Source organism: Diadema setosum, chromosome 21 (genome assembly GCF_964275005.1).
Source record: "Diadema setosum chromosome 21, eeDiaSeto1, whole genome shotgun sequence".
In the NCBI taxonomy this organism is placed as follows: Eukaryota; Metazoa; Echinodermata; class Echinoidea; order Diadematoida; family Diadematidae; genus Diadema; species Diadema setosum.
Window position 1 is genome coordinate 22,451,483 of NC_092705.1, and position 17,686 is coordinate 22,469,168.

Here is a 17,686-nt window from a genome sequence, read left to right on the forward strand (position 1 = left end):
TTCCTTTTAAAAAATGTGATATTTCTTGCCTTTTGTCTCTTTTTATACCTGCGTTCATGCTGTGCACGTTTTGATTGTACACACTTCTGTATGTAATTGCCATTTAAATTTACTGTATATATGCAGTCGGAAATCATTTGATATGTGACCCTGCATCACAAACAAACAAAAAGTCGCCAGACATGGATTTTTAGTTGAGGGCAGATTCTTAAAGAGCAGACTCTAAGCTTTAAAATGATATATAACTCAATTCAAATGGACTCCCCTAACCTATCTAAATACTAGAAAGAATCATGCACACACTCTGGAAAAGTGTGAACAGAGAAAAGAGGCTCTGAAGTACAGGGTCTATTCAAGTGCTTAATCTTTACCAAGCCGTGCTAGCTGTGCAATAAAAGAGACAAAACAAAGGATGTAAACCACCGGAGTAACAACAATGAAGGGATTATCACATTAAGCTGAAATTGAGCTTGTTCTATTAACACATTCTGTCCATGATTAATGCCAACTTTCGAAGCAGTAGATTTATCCTTTCAAAAGTTATTAGACTTGAAAGTGAAGAGTGTGTAAAGGATTTCAAGAAATGAAAAGGGGACTGTAAGACACACCTGATCATTCTATTCTCCCTCAAAAATAGGTTCTAGAAAAACTGCTGAAAACACATTTTCCCATTTATGTTATGACCCCAAATTAAAGAATAATGTAGAAAAAGGATAGCTCTTTTAGAAAATATGTAAAACTCAAGATTGACTCGGTTGACCCATTTCACCTTTTTTGAGTCATCACATAAAATCAAGGGGTGCGACTTTTTGTTCGTTTGTGATGCACCACGGTCCAGCCTTTCTTTTATCTGGGGACTATCTGATTTTTTATACTTACTGTATCTATAAATCTGTCTTTGATTCTCTATCCCTTAATTTGCATTGCCTTTATGTCTGTGTCTGTGTGTATGTCTCTGTTTATGTGTTTGTATATGTTCTGTACGTATGTCTGTCTGTCTGTGTATGCAAATATTCATTTGTGTTCATAAACCTATTTGTGTGTCTTTCTCTCTCTTTTGTCTTGTGTCATGCACACTTTTGGAATATGATTTCTGCATGCTTACCAGGTCTACAATGCGCAGCAGAAAGGATACTTTGGTGCCATTGTCTACAACGATGAAGGCAACATGCTTACCACAATGAGTGGAAGTTCTTGTAAGTTGACAAAGTTTTGTTGTTTATATCACAATGTTGTTAAGTGATGATTTTGTTGTTGCTGTTGTACTGCTAGCCATCATTTTTTAGGAGCACTGGCTCTTCCACTGAGCTCATACTGCATGTAAGCTACTGTAAGGCATGAAATTTTCGTGAATTAAAATGCACACTAAACTTTTGGGTTTATAAATGTGGGGTGATTTGCAAAGTGGATATTCTTTAAAATATCGTACTGTGCAACAATAACACAAAAATACTTGAGAGATACAGTAAATTATGCTCTCATCCACAAACTTATAAACAGGTGATGTTCACTGAATATTGGCCCAGCGTGAAAATCTGTGCGAAATTGACTACAGTAATCTCACATCCCTTTGGTTTGCGTGATTTCCTTTGAGTGGGAAGCATTTCTTTCCTTCTTCATTTTTTAAGTATAACTAACATAGTGGCATCTCAAAAGAAAAAGTTTTATAGAATGTTCAAGTTGACTGCAATGTTGAAGTCAAGTGGACTCCAAAAGAGCAATAGGAATTTTTGGTCAACCCAGATACATAAAAATTAGGAAATCTGACGGAATTTTCGAAACTTGATATTACCCTTTGTTGATCTTAAATAAAATGTTCAATGAAAGTTGCGAAATTTCCCACAGTGTCACATCCTCTTAATCGCATTAATTTCTGTGTCTTTACTTTCATCCTCTCACTGAGACTTGTGAAACTGAAATTATTTGATTTTTATTTAATATATAGTTGTCATGAATATGTACATGTATTTTACTTCGGAACCTGGAGTAGAGTTTCACTTCTATATGTGGTTACCTCAGAGAAGCAGAATTACTCACTATTCTGTGTTTGCAAGTCTCTCAACTTCCTTCATACGTTGTGGATGCACATCTCTGGTGCTTCTTTCATATGGTGCCACTTTTTTGCTAGAATAATGGGAGTGGTTGAATTTGTTGGTTGTGTAATCTGGAGTGAAACTTTCCGGGCTGTATGCGATAATTGAGTAATGTTCTCTAGTCCCTTAGAATCATTGTCCAATGTGCCGTGTAGTGATATGTTTTCTTTGTTCGCTGTTTCAGAGTGCGATTCCACTCTACATTTAAAGTTGGCCATATACAAAATGTATATGGTAAAAGTGGGAATTTTTGATGGTGTGGAAATTTGCACACATTTTATGCACCAGAAACTAAGGCATTTAAAAGCACCAAAATATCTTTTCCTGCCATATGCACCAATGATAAAAGTCTTGAATCCACAAAATAAAAAAAAACCATGAAATTCATCTTTACCCGCTAAGTGTGAATGAATAAATGCATGGACATAACCACCTTTGAAGTAGTGGAATGAAATCAGACACAGACACTGTTAGAGGTTTCATCACAATCAGTCAGAATAAGAATGGGATGGAACTTTCAAGTGTGAAATGCTGTCATGAAACAGTTATGTTACTATTGATAGTATACAATGATGCTTTGCCTTTGTGGTTAAAACTGTTGGTGACTGAAAAGTAATATGATTTTGATATCTTGGAGGCACCGAGGCCCGCAGTTTCAACCAGAATCTGTAACCAAAATTTGTTTGATATTTCAGATCAAAGCTTGAAACAAAAGAAGGGAAATGTGAGGTGTGAAGTCATATGGTGAACGCCATGTTGTAGAGGAATCCTACATAGCTACAGTGACCATAATATGAAGTAATGCAAAATGATGTCACAAGCATTGTGACATCATCTCACAGATTGTGTACCATGGCATGTCAAACAGGCCAACATTCTGAAAGAGTTGATAGAATCATGTGATGCTCCTTCAACCAGTCACTAGATGATAAAATTGTGATCCAAATATGATCAATACTATTAATAACAACAAAAAAGATGAGACAATGATGTCATTACCTCACAAGATTTCTACTTGACCTGCCCAGGAATCTGCATGTGAATTTACAGTATTTCCCTTCAGACATGATCTCAAATTTGGGAGGGAAAAAAAAAAACACTTTTATTTTATATACCAAATTATTCTTGTGATATGTGAGAACATTATTCTGATGATGTTAAGGACGAAAGAATTGAAGAAGTTTTTAAACTTTTCAACCAAATGCATGATTCTATGTATAGTTTTGTATTCAGATATCTTGGATAGTTGCAGTTACTGCGCCCTTTATCAGTGTTCCATGAAAACACGAACAATGAATGTCCATTATTATTTCATTCCCGATTTGCTGAAACTTTAACCAGTCTGTTTAAAAAGTGGTAATTCAAGTCAAAATTTGTACCGTGATCTATTCAGTTTTAACCCACCTTCGTGAATTCGGGCCATTGAGTGGACCTCAACCATTTGGTTCTGCTAGAGAATGAGAGCGACGTCCTCGTCCACAGAGTGGAGATGTCCCTATTGCCATTGGCAACGGGACGGTGCATGGTGTGACTGACGTTCTCAGCTTGTTGTCTTTGAAAGGATGGTATAGTATTGGTGGAGATGAGGATTGGGCTTTTAACTTTCTGCAAGATACCAAGAAAACACTTATGAAATAATACAGAGCATACCATTCTATGAGGAATTCACGGTTTATTAGATGGAAATTGGTTTTGGAATTGCTGAGACATCCAAAAACAAAGCAATCCCAATTAAAAGGTGGGGCCCACCTTTTATTAGGTTTGCTCTGTTTTGGATTTCTCGGCCATTTCAAAACCAATTTTCATCAAATAAACATTGTATCCCTCTTGGAATTACATGCTCTTTCATATTTCATGAAAGGTTGAGTCAATATCTCCCCCCCCCCCAAAAAAAAAACAAAAACAAAACAAAACAAAACAAACAACAACAATTATATATGTTAGAAAGTTGAAGGTAAGTCTCAACCAAAACTAAACGATCCCTTCAAAGTATCAGGTGAAATTAAATTTCTCAGTGATCAGGATGTTCACACAGTATACACACGTACACGAGGTTCGACTGGACTTGGCTGGGTACCAGCTAAAAAAAAAAAAAAGAAAAAAAAAAGAAAGAAAGAGGGATGAGGCTGCAGTGGGCTGGAAATGTATCTTTTGGGAACCATTTGCTGGTAGAAAGAAACTCTACTCTGAAAAACCCTCTGTCTGTATCTTAAAGTACATCTGTACCCTAAAATTCAAATTTCTGACATTGTAGTTTAGTGTATTGGTACACTGTAATGTCCCTGCAAAAGCTGAGAGTGAAGTTGCTCCCACACAGAGATATCAATTTAAAAAGGTCAGTCCAAAATGCCTGAAATTACAGGCCCCTTATTAATCTAAAAACTGAACATAAGGTGCTATTGATTGCATTCGATTGTGTATAGTTTGATATCTTTCTGTGCAAACTTCGAAGTTCAGTATCGCTTCTTGCACTCACAGACGCACACACGTACGACGTGTACGTTTACGCAGTGGCTGGGTGCTGCCAGGCTGTGGTCACACATTTTCCTATCAGTGGCGGATGTGTTGATACACGATTTGGGTATTGTATTTGCCCTGTTTCAGATCAATGATGTAACTTGACTGCATATTGAACTGTATAAAGTAGGTAATGGTCATACTGTATTGCCTGTTGCTTTGATGATTTGAAAGGACACCACAAGTGCTGCTTCTCATAGCATTTAAAAGTTCTATGGTCAATCCTTTTCTTTGCCAGGGAGGCAGTATATACAAATGTAGTGGTCCAAAAATTGCCATCCTCAGGGACAAAATTTGCAAGGTTTTAGGGTAGCAAATATTATGTAACAAAGCTTTCCAGCATGTATGTAAATCTTATTATTGCTGTTCTAGAAGAAGCGGAGTCATACATGTACTAAATACTAGATCACCATCGGATCAAGTACATCATCTCATATGTACATGGGACACTGATCTTAGATGGGTGTTTCAGGACATGACATTTTCCGTAAACAATTTAGGGTCCTAGAGAGTCATTGCTTGGAATAGTCACAAAGAAAGCATCAAATGAGGGTTTAAGACATGGCTAATGATGTGTATTTTTGCATAGTACATAGCAGTATGAAAGCATTACCCTCTCATGAAAAGAAAACCTGACAAAATATATTTTTGTTAACATTTTCCCGTTAACATTTTGTCATGTCTGAAACAATTTTTAAATCAATATAATTAAGATAAAAAGATAACTTAACAGTTTTCACCATTTGGGCATTTCCACTGTGAAACGGTACATATCAGGGCTGTTGCTTTATTTTCTGTTTCCAATGTGCATCACTCCAAATACAATACATTCTTTTAGAACAGTTTGATAGATGACTTTGCCCCAACATTGCTTCAAAGAAGCAGTGTATTAGAATTTTTGCCAAAATGAAAAATTTGGGGCTAGCGTAAGTAACGCTGGACAGAACGCCATGAACTAAATGTACATGTACTACATGTATAAAGGTCAAATGATTACTGCTCAATGAAACTTTGTTTTTATAACTGAATGGCCTAATATTAAAGAAAAAGATAATAACAGCACTCAAATTCTGTCAAACGCTATGTTTTATACCATTTGAAGACTTGATGGTAAACGTATGTAACATGGACAGACAAAGCTCTTTGTTAGCATTTGGACTGGGACTTCTCCAGGTTGTTCAATAAAGTCATAATCAGCACTTAAAAGGTCAATTACATTATTGCCGAACTGTCATTAGCTTTATGGATTTAACTGAACTCTATTACAGCACTGCTTGTTATATCATGGCCATAAAGAGGGATCAGGTGTGTAGACAACTTCTTCACATGGAGCACACACTTGGCTGCCACCACAACTGAGCAAAGTACAGCGTCTGACTAGGAGATATGAACTTGGTTACTTCACTAGGAACTCTATCAGAGTGTCCTGTTTATGATGGTAAAGCCTTTATTTTTGTTTGTTATTCAAGTGATGTCAAGTGTAACCTCTATGTTGTATTTGCACAAGAATGCTCCTAGCTCTAATAAGTAGAGTTTAAAAAAGAATAACCAAAGCAGATTGTTACAGTTTTCATAAAAATTGGACCTGATTCAAGGGAGTTTAGGAAATCTAAAGTTTCACATATTTTCAGTGAGAGCACATTAGAAAAGAGGATGATGTAAACACATACTTGTAAGAACTGTTCTATTGGTTTGTACATAAAAAAAAAAGTTTCTAAAAATTATGCTTTTGATTAGGGATTATTTTGCAACCGAAACACCATTCCCCCGTAGGCTATCCTCGCAAGGTTATTCCCAGACTACAAAATTTGATGTGAAGAACACTTCCAGCAGTATTGTTTATTTTGATATCATGCCAACAAAAGAGGATATTTTGATAGTGAGGATTAATGTGCACATCAGATACACATTCATGAGGTGTTGATGTCATCACCTTGTTAAAGGTACTTTTTACCAGTGGGAGCAGTGATTTATGAGGTATCACATTTGATGCATATTTATGTGTAGGTCAGTTGTATTACAAGACACCCTATGTTATTTAACATTTCACAATAAATTCTGAAATATTAAGGGGATATCACTATATTACTCGATAAATCATAACTGTAGATGGTTTGTTCCAGAAACAATTCCATTATAAGTATTGTTCACATTTTACAATACTCACCAGTGATTATAATACTGATAAAGATTTTTACATTGATTGTTTCTATCCCTAACTCACATTTTAGAACTATTTTGAAACACTACAGCTGGGTTTTTTGTTTTGTTTTGTTTTGTTTTTCATCTGCAAATGGTAAATAATGCCTTTAGATTTCACTAGTGGTTGTGACTAATGTAACTTGTTCCTGAATATACATGTGTGTAAAACTTTAAAGGCACATAGTCCCGGTAGTGTAGAGGGTGCTGTTGATGATACTACTGATCACCGTTAGCATTGATACGAAGATTGCTGAAGTTGGGCTGTCATCAAGAGTAAAGCGCGTAGGTGTTGGTAGGTAACGTCTTCGTTGTCTTCTCTGTGCATCACACAGTCTGTAGTAATGCCAAGATGCGTGCATATGTGCTTCTTAGTATGACATCACAACAGAAGTTTGCTAAAGCTGTCATCTCCCTCAGCCGAATCATGAGCCGAACTGTGATCAGACCACTGAGTACAGTTGATCGGACTTCTTCGGACTCGAGGAAATGGGTCAAAGCGTAAGCACTAAAGAGGAGTCTATAGCATAGGTCTCTATAGGAAACTTGCACCCGCGTACGCACTCGACTAAACCACTGGGACCATGTGCCTTTAATGCTGCATTTAAAGGCAAAACTTAGTTTTCAAAACGGCTCTAAATTCCATCATTTTGAATTTGCTTGCAGTACATCAAAAAGGTCTGTCAAGAAACTTGTCTAGTTCAATGGATTTGCCAGGATAATGAGCTGTTTTGGAGTATTTTGAAATCATCAATAGAGCAAAATAATTTTGATTGTATGCATACAACTTTTATTCCTTAAGAGCCCTTTTTGTTCCATAGTTGGTAGGTAGAATATTTTGTTATTATCGATCGTGCCCAAACAATCACATTTCCCAACAAGCTGCATGCGATTTACTCCTGTATGAATGGATACTGATCAATTGCCCGATGCATTGATCATTGATGTTTAAACAATTATCAAAACATTATCGTAGCAACCACGATCGGATATAGTTCTCAGATTACACTACTGTTGGTGTACCTTTGTGGCTGATATTTCACATTTTCAATGTTACCCAAGTGAACTTGTGGTATCACAGCATTATTTCACATAATTTCTTTTGCATATTATGTGTCCATTTTAGAGCAGATATCAACCATTTTGGTAGGCGTATGGAAGAAAAGTTTTCTTTTAAAGGGATGTTAGGGATGAGACTTCAGGTTTCCAACATCTTTTCATGAATATCTTTTTTTGAGGTAATGATAAACCTTTCATGAAATATGAAAGAATACGTATCGTCGGTTGAGAATGATAAGGGCGTTAGGTTGCCACTAAACCCATAGTGTTCGAGGCAACTTAACGCCCTTCTCATTCTCAACAGACGATATTAAGAGGAATTAAAAGTTTATTTGATGATTTTTGTTGTTGTTGAAATAGCTGAGATATCCAAACAAAGCAATCCTAATAAAAGGTAAAGTTTACTTGATGATTCTTTTTTAATTATTTGATATAGCTGAGATATCCAAAACAAAGCAATCCTAATAAAAGGTGGGACCCACATTTTATTAGGAAGGCTTTGTTTTACTTTGTTTTCGGATATCTCTGCCAATTCAAAACCTATCTCCATCAAGTGAACTTTGAATTCCTCTTAAAATTGTATGCTCTTTAACTTTTCGTAAAGTGGTTTCTAAGTATCATGCAAAAGGATAAAGGCTGAATCCTCACATCAACCAATACTATACCATCCCTTTAACTGTTTTATTGTATATCAAGTCTTATGAAACTTCTACCATTTTGATCATCTGACTTTGCTTTATTTATTTAAGCCAAGAAGGAATGTGATGTAATATATTTAATACGTAGTCTTTGCCAGCCCCATTAGATCACTGCCTCATGATTGGTGTGTTATCAGCTGGTACTATGAAATCCTCTGTGGTTTTCAAGAGCACTCAAAGGTTTTGTTAATCTCTGCTGTTGTCTTTTGGATGACAATATCCTCCTTAACTCAGAAAGGAGGCATTACTAAAAACAAGGCTAACATGCCTTCCTCCCCCAAGAAAAGCACAATTACAAAATATTTATTTCAAAGAAGAGAAAGAAGATAAAATACATCATGAATAAGCCTTGACCCACATTCTGTACATGTAAGAGTGACTTACAGGCAAAAATACAGCTAGCACTTTGTTAAAAAAAAAAAATACATCTCAGCCATTTCAAAACTGATCTTCGTCAATTTAGCTTGCAATTTCTCTTAGAGATTTATGCTTTTTGATTTAAAGGTGGTTTTAAGTGTCTGACAAAAATTTAAGACCTGAGTCTCCATCTCAACCAGAACTACAAATACTATCCCTTTAAAGTGACGTAAGTGTTTCAGTCCCTGAAGAATATGTTTTTGGGGCAAATTATTTGTATAGGGCCCCATTTTCTCTCTCTCTCCTTTCGTTCTTTAAAACAACAACAATATTTCAGTGATGGTTTAGTCCACTTTTATTCAGTGAAAAGAACAAGCAGTAAAAGTAGGTTATATTGAACTTAAACATGTAAAGACTTGGTGATCAGTAAACATTACTATCAGCTTTCGAATGTAAAGAAATGCTTTGATATGATGAAGCTGTACTAGTCTACGGTGACTAGAAACTACCGTAGTCATTCTGAAAATAAGGTCAAAGACTTAGCAGACCACAAGCAAAGTTTTCTTTTAAGACTTTAGTATTGATGGAAGTGCAAGTTTGACCTTCGGTAGCCTTGAGCAGTTGATACTATGCAATGATATTTACAGGTATAGTTTTGATTTTAATGTGTACCTTTGTAGCAAACTTTTCACAATCAGATAGCATTCTTGTGGCTTGCCTGACTTTCCAATTTATGCATGGATGCTGAATTCTAAAGTGTTGATCTGTGTACAGTAGGGACTGGGCAACATTGGTGTATGAGGAAAAAAAATGTCTTCAGAAGGCCCACAAGTAAGAACAATGTTAAAGCTTGAAATTATTAGTGAATGATGGGCAGATCATTCTGAAACTAAAGACTTGTAAAAATCATTTGCTATGTATGGTGAAATATTTTGGATATTATGACAAGACAAGTTTTGATTGCATCGTAGGGCAATATCTTTTGAATGAGGACCTTTGATCATGTTATATGTTTAGTTTTTGTAGGATTTATTGAACCGGGGTTTTGACCTGATCTACTCCAGTGGAAAAAACAAACATATCTCCCTCATGAAATTCTTTAGAGCATCTTGGGATACTTTGAACAGGGACTAATTCTTGGGGTCAGAAACACTGCCTATGGAGACCTTATAGCACTTTTCGCAATAGGCTGAGAACTTACAGCATGTGTATGTTGGGCCACAGTAAAGCTGTCAATATGTTCATTGTAGGAAACAAAAATAGAAGGTTGAATGCAGATAAGATGTGAATTTGTAGCCTTTCTTATGCACTACAGATATTAAAGAGAATTCAAATGATTTTGCTACACAATCAAAGATGAAGGACTTAATTAAAAGTACTCCTGTCATGCAGGAGTGCCATTCATACTTAATTGAAAAAATAGCCTAGCTTTGCATAAAATACAATGTAGTTTATGTCCCATACCAAACTCCTGACAGGCACCTCCTGTCCAATTGCAGGTACAGTTGTTCACTCTGCTTTTGTAGGTGTATATGATACAAAAGGGAAAAGGCAGAGTGGGACAAATGTTGCAGGTACTTGTTCAGCAGTGCTGTGGCTAAATGAGCATCTCTGTACCACCCATCGGTCCCTTATGGTGTGTTTATCTGTTTGTCTTCCTGTCTTTTGGACAGCTGTCTGTGTTTCTTTCCATTAACAACCCCCCCCCCCCCCCCCGACCTGTACACATGGCTGTAGTAGGTCTATTGCATACATGTAAATGACTTCCATATCAGTACATACAAACTGTAAGTGATGATAGATCAGGTAGACATTGTACAATGCAGACTCTGAAACAAGGCTGATTCTGGGTGCATTTATTAAAAAATTTTCTGAGGCAGAATCACAATCATAAACGCGTTTGAGGCATTTTCGGGGGTGAGATAAATGCAACCATGTTTTCAAATGCATTCAAATTAGAAATGCCGATTTGAAATGCCATTCAAAGGGCATTTTGAAATGCATTTGAGACCATGATCGCCTTTCTGTGAGCAGATAAGTGCAATGCTATTTTGAGGTCAACTCCCAGCTGTTTCTGGTTGTGTTTTCCACGTATTATTTGTGTGTGAATGATGACTCTGTGAGGAATGTTTGGTCTAATGCGCAGTTGACCTTTACTTCCGGGGTTGAACGGTGCAAAGCAACTGTGCAGTAACGACTCTGGAATCACGATTGTACGATGGATAGATAAATGTGGAGCCCCAAGAATAGTGTTTCAAACCACGTTCATAAATGGTATTTAAAATGTGTTTTGAAACGTGATTCTCTCGCGTTAGATAAACTCAGCCTCAGTGTGATCAAAGGGCATTTTATGGCTGACTGGCAGTGCTCTAGAAGGTGATAGTGGTGGTGGTAATTATAGTGTTGTCCATCCAAAGTTCCTCAAATTATGGTGTGTTTGCCAGAGAAAGCTAATCTGTTTTTCGCAAGGCTGAGGCCCATTTTGACTCCTACAGTTTTTGTTTGTTTTTAGGCCCAGTTGGATCGGATATTTTTTTTTTTTCATTTTATTTTTTGCTTACCTCATGGCCCACCAATAGGCCACAGCCCCTCTGATTGACATGGTGAACATGTTGAAAATTTCTTTGCGACAAGAAAAATGGTTTATGACAATGAAAACTGTTGGTTTTGCGAATTTGATTGCAAGTGTGTACGAATTTGATTGCAACTGTTAACGAATACTGGCAAAACTTGAAATTCCCTAGAATTCGCTATGTACGCAAACATTCGCTGCTCAGTGAGATACATGTACCCCTTGAAAGTACATTGTACATGGTAACACTAACCAGGGACAGAAATTAGTCGCACGTACAGCCATCAATTTCTATTCTGAATTAAACAATCGGGTCGGGGTATTATGAGATTGCTATTGATATGCCTATGATTAGCCCAGGACTGTGAGGCCAGGAGCTCAGATATCTTTAGCTCTCAATTTTCCAACAAATACTACGTAAGTCTAGTTATTTGTGGGGAGGGGAAGTGGGAGGATGGGGATTGTCATGGTGTCATCATTTATCAGTTTACAAGTGTTTGTGGCCTATTTTTGAATTATGATGTCATTGCATCATTGTTAAACTTTTTACTCACTGACAGGAGGCATTGTCATCTCCCTAGGGAATTGAGGTGACGTAAATCGCACATATTTGTATGCAAAGTCCACTTCATTTTTTAGTTTAGACTCAGACAAAACAAAGGAAAGCTGTGGAGTATTATGTTTTTAAACATTTCACAAGACAGTGATATTGATCACAGTGACAGGCGAATGAGTTGACGAAATACCCCCTTTGTGCCTAATTTTCACTGCATTTCTTTTGTTGATACTTGGCATGTACATTAAAGGAACTGTACAGTACTGGTTGAGGTGAGGATTCAGCTTGTAACATTTTGCGAGATATTTAGAAACCATTCTAGATGTTGAAGAGCATACAATTCTACGGGGAATCAAAAGTTTATTTGATGAAAGTTGGTTTTGAAATGACTGAGATATCTAAAAACAAGGTAAAAACAAAGAGATCCTAATAAAGGTTGTGGCCTGTTGATTTTATTAGGATCACTTTTTTGGATATCTCAGCCATTTCAAGGCCAATTTTCATCACACAAACATTTGATCCTTCTTGAAATTACATCCTCTTTCATATTTGATAAGAGGTTTTTCATTATCTCACCAAAAGTTTTTATAAACCTGAATCCTCACCTCAACCAGTACTGTACAGTCCCTTTAAGAAGACAGTCAGTCCTTGTCATGAAATTGTTCAATGGGAGTGAATGTTTTAGCAGGGAGAACTTTTTTTTTAAATATGTTTTATTGATTTCAACTATTGGCATACAAACAAAAATCATTTCTAATTATGGTATTGCAAAGGGGAGCGAACTGTTTTTTCTTTTTATTTTATCTTATTTGTATAATTTGAGGTTTTTATTTCTTTAATTTCTAATTTTGAGACTTACAGCACTGTTTCACTTACATGGTGATATATAAATGATATAAGTTTCATAAAACTTTATGATTTTGTTTGATCGTCCTTATTCTTGTCAAAGTCCACTTGAACAGGAAGTTGAGTTCCTCTTTTACACTAGCTGGGCATAATGTAGAAGGTATCTTGTTGAAACTCTTGTTTGTTAGTCTGTTGTTGTTGTTGTTGTTTTTTTATAACCTTTTTGTAAAAAAATCTTTGCTGTACGCCCACAATGTGATTTTGATAATTATGTGGACTTTGGATGTACAGGAAATACTCCTTGTACATGTATCTCTGACTGAACACTAGAAGAGCATGAACGCTACATATATTTTTTACTATTCTGGCTGTGGTACTTGTTAATATCTTTCCTTTTGCCAGTTTTGAGGAGTATAAGGCCGTACCTCCATAAGACAATGAAATGAATAAAATGCTCAATCGCTTCCCCCCGCTGACTATGCTATTTAAATGATTGTGATGTCTTGCTGTATGGACTCACACAGTGTATTCTTGCTCATTAAATCTTGAGAGTTCATCTTTTTTTTCTCTTTTCTCTTTTCATCCCTCCACCGTGCTATCCCTAATTTTCTCTTAATCTGTTCTTTACCAATCTTTTGTTTTTCCTTTCCTGCTGTTTTCCTGTCATTTGTCACCTTTTTGCTTTCTTTTTCTCCATCTTTCTCTTACTCCCTCAATCTTTCTTCTTTCCTTCTCTTTTTTTTCCCCTCTCTCTGTCGTCGTACAACAGATCCACAAGTATTCATACCCTCCGTCTTTGTTGGACTGACGAGTGGACAAGAGCTCAAGACGATGAATTACACTACAGGGTAAGCCAGTCTGTTCTTGAGGACGGGATCGTTCACATCGGTTTAAAGAGACGGGAAGAAATGGGAAAGCAATGGATTCAAGAGGAGCATATGGGAGAGATCATGTAAAGAGCACTTTTAACATTCTGGAGAGATACCAAACATAGTTCGTAATGTTTCTTTTCAGCACTTCTTTCTGATAGCGGGAATGGGCCATGCTGTGAAAATTAATTGCTGTTCTTGTCAATTTCCCTATTCTGTTTTAATCTTTGTGTAATTAGAATGTTTTATTCATTAGAAATTAATTTACAAGTTTTATCCCTCATTCATGCATGATAATGAATTCATTAGCTGTGTTTCTTCATAAGCTCATTTTTTGCTTTGAGCCATAGATGATCAGTCTCCCAAGTGCTGTCCCTTTAAGCAGCTGTCTTTGTTCTTGAATTTGAGTCTTGGGTTTAAAAATACAAAACCCCAAAACAATGCAACATGCTAGGCAAGCAGTTCAAAAATGAGTGTTAGGTGTCACCTGATATAATGGCTATATCAGTGACATTCATGTTGATGACACTCACATACAAAAGAGGAGTCTAAGGGAATTGAATTAGACTTGATTGAGTGAGGAGTCTGTATATAAACCAAATTGGGCTGTTTACTAGATGTTTGAAATCTTTTTTTTTTCTTTTTTTCTTTTTTTCCTTTTTTTTTTGGGGGGGGGGGGTTCTTTTCTTGTGATGGAAGAACAATAAGACAAGATTCTGCCAAAGTTGCGGTGAGTAACCTGATCAGAGACGATCGGGTAGCTCATATCTTTCTCTTATCTTGGCAGAGCAGTGCCAGGCCAAACTTTTTTAAGGGCCGACTCAATAGCACATGGTTTTTCTCCTATCTTGGCAGAGCAGTACTAGGACAAACTTTTTAAGGACCGACAGTGTAACACATGGTGCTGAAACAGTGACCCTGTGATGTCACACTTTGAGCTCATCAGGACCGCATGGTGTGCAATCACATGACTTCCTTTAAAGCCACACTACCTCTAGATATAAACCCATTTAAGACTAGTCCCAAGTATACTCTTGCAGGTCTTCATGGGAATTGTGCATAATAGCAGAATCAGCTCATCCTCATGGTTACTGTAGTGTTGCAAAGACAAGGGATTTAAATTTGTAGGTCTGTTCATATCTATGTCAGTGCATATTATATGATTTTTTTTTTCTAATTGATAATTTACGTTTTACGTACATCATTTACCACAGCAGGACATATTTTTTGAACACATCAGTACGATCTCTAGGAAAAGTTTGTACTGTAGCTGCCTTAATGTCTTTCCCCTAAAAAAAAAAAAAAAGACTGTAATTTGTAAACTTTTGTGGGATAAATTTAAAGCAGCCCATTGCTCTCTCACAGAATTCCATTGCTTTCCTATCTCTTTTGTTCTCTTTATTATTATTATGATTTTTTTTTTTGTGATTATGGAAATACATGTATGCTTGAGGTATACGGCAGTTGCATTAGTTTCTTTCAAAGGGACGTATCAAGGTTTTTTGTAGCCTCAGTCAGTGGCACCCAGAACTTTAAGAGAGATTTTTTACTTCAAAAATTCTTGAAAAACCAAAGAGACCTACTTTGCCAAGTTATTTTTGTTTTTGTAGAAAATGTATGACTGGCATATTAAATATACTGTGTCATAGATCTATGAAGTGGGAGGTAGCCACTGTATGAGGTGTGCAGAAACCTAGTATTTTCCCTTTGATTAGTTGGCATGATATTCACTGTGCAATTTCCTGCAGGATGTGAAGTTGAGAACCAAAAGGCATTAAATGCATGCAAAGTTTGTGGATCGACTACCTCCTGGTTCTCATCTAACGCATGGGACATAGAATATTCTGTCCCCTAACCTCCGGAATCACGGGGGGGGGGGGGGGGGGGGGGCTGGATGGATGGGATATTCTGTAAAAGCAATTTCCAAAGCAGTTATATAATCTCTGCATGGATATAACCAATCAAAACAAACAAACAAACAAACAAATAAACAAAACAAAGAAGCTTACAATAGAAAGAAAACAAAATGGTTCTTGTGCTTCTCTGAGTAGGCATTCAGGGGGAGAAGGCCCCAACTATCATGAGGCGAGTTATTTTGTTCATTTTACCTGCCTTCTAAGTTTTAAAAGTTGGTTGCCAGTGTGACAAGCAGTTTCTTAGTGCTGTGTATCATCTGCCATATGTTACTACAAAGTTCACATTACAGCTACAGGCAGGTATCACATTTGCCCACTATATCTCTGTACTAGCTTTAATGCTGTTTTGGATGTAATCACTCAACAGTTCTCCTCTGCTTGAATTACCAAATGCATTGATAGATTTTTAGATTTTTTTTTTTTTTTTTTTTTTTTTTTTTTATAACGAGAGTAACTACATTTTGTTTCAAACTAGTCTAACAGCAACAAACAATACATGAGACCATGTGTCTGTTATACCAAAAACCCAGAACAGATTAACTTTAGCATGACAAGATTGATTTTTTTTTTTATTTGAAGGAGTAAACGATTAAAAAAGAAATATACTTTAGATGAGAGGAAAATGAAAATGAATTGAACCATTAGCCCTTTATTATTTCATGGCATTACTGTATGTAAAAAGATGATTTAATTTTGGACAGGCACACTTGGGGACTTCTGATTCCCCCTTTTCTTCCCCCTACAGAAAACAAACAAACAAACCAACTAACAAACAAACAAAAACAAGAAAACCAAGCATAACCGTACAATAACCAAAATAGATGAATGGGGTACAGATACATAGAGTACCAACAGCTGATGTCATAGCCATTAAACTGGCTGTAAACAGCCTCTCCTTGGCTGATTGTCAATAAGCACACCTGGTTCCAACCCAAGCTATAACAGAAGACTCTGACATCGTCACTTCGGTACTCTATAGTTGGCGGGTGAGAAATTTCGCTGATTAAAGGCACAATCCTGACCAGAAAATTGCGGTCTGGGATCCTCCAGCTGTGATCGGCAAGGCAAGTGGCCAGGCCATCATCACAAAATATTTTTAAATCCGAGTTTATCATTTTGTCCGATCCTGGCAGTCAACTTTGCATTCAAAGAATATCATGCCAGCATATTAAACTTATGTATTTTTGTCACTGAGCAGATGAATCATGAAACAATGTTATTTCAAGATTATTAATTCTCAGACTTTCCCATTAAATATGGTATTGGTTTACATGTAGTTACTGCTTTGAAACAGGGTGCTACAAAAGCTGTATTTCCTCATGTACCCGGTCAGGCAATTTGTTAAGTAAAGAAGGGAACCACATACAAAAAAATAAAGATACCAGTGTTACATCAATTAAATCTCTTCAAGTGGTATACTTTTAGTCTTGACCTACAATCAATATGATACAGTCCTGTACTTTCAGGAAAATGTTTCGGATTGTTATTTTTTTTTTCTGTTTTCAAATTAGATACTTGTTTTGTGATCTGCACAATATGTGTAGACTGAATAGAGCCTACCCTACCTGGCTGAAGTGGTGCAGTTAAGCTTGTCTAATGGCAAATTGAATTTATCTAGAGCAACCAGCCATGCAAATTTGTAGCACCCTGCAAAAGTGATCACAGTATTTTTGCATTCAGTGTTGAAATGATGATTTAATCTTCTTTGAGGTGCCATGTCCATATCGCACATTAATGAAATCATATATCCTACTCATGCATTCATGAGATGTTACTTTTATGTTTTGTTTTTTTATTATCATTCTTACAGTATCACAATTGCAGCAACGTGATATTGAAACAATTTGAAAGTTGCTATTATAGTCTCTTTCTCAGGCTTGTGGAGTCATTTAGAACTAATCAAAGGATTTTTCATAGAGAAAAATTGATTCAGACCATGATTTCTTTTTATTGCGTCTTGGCTAAAATCTTAATGATTGTGAATCAGAGTCCTTTTGGAAGAAG

At 36.4% G+C, this 17,686-nt stretch overlaps 1 protein-coding gene across 2 annotated transcripts in view; it reads left to right on the forward strand.

Moving 5' to 3' along the window:
- LOC140244206 (E3 ubiquitin-protein ligase RNF13-like) overlaps positions 1–17,686 on the forward strand; it is a 77,524-nt gene that overhangs the window by 36,925 nt on the left and 22,913 nt on the right. For both annotated transcript variants that reach the window (XM_072323838.1, XM_072323837.1), the window contains exons 5-6: positions 1,109–1,196; positions 13,667–13,745. In XM_072323838.1, coding sequence (XP_072179939.1) covers positions 1,109–1,196; positions 13,667–13,745 — 167 coding nt within the window. The remainder of the gene's footprint in view (positions 1–1,108; positions 1,197–13,666; positions 13,746–17,686) is intronic.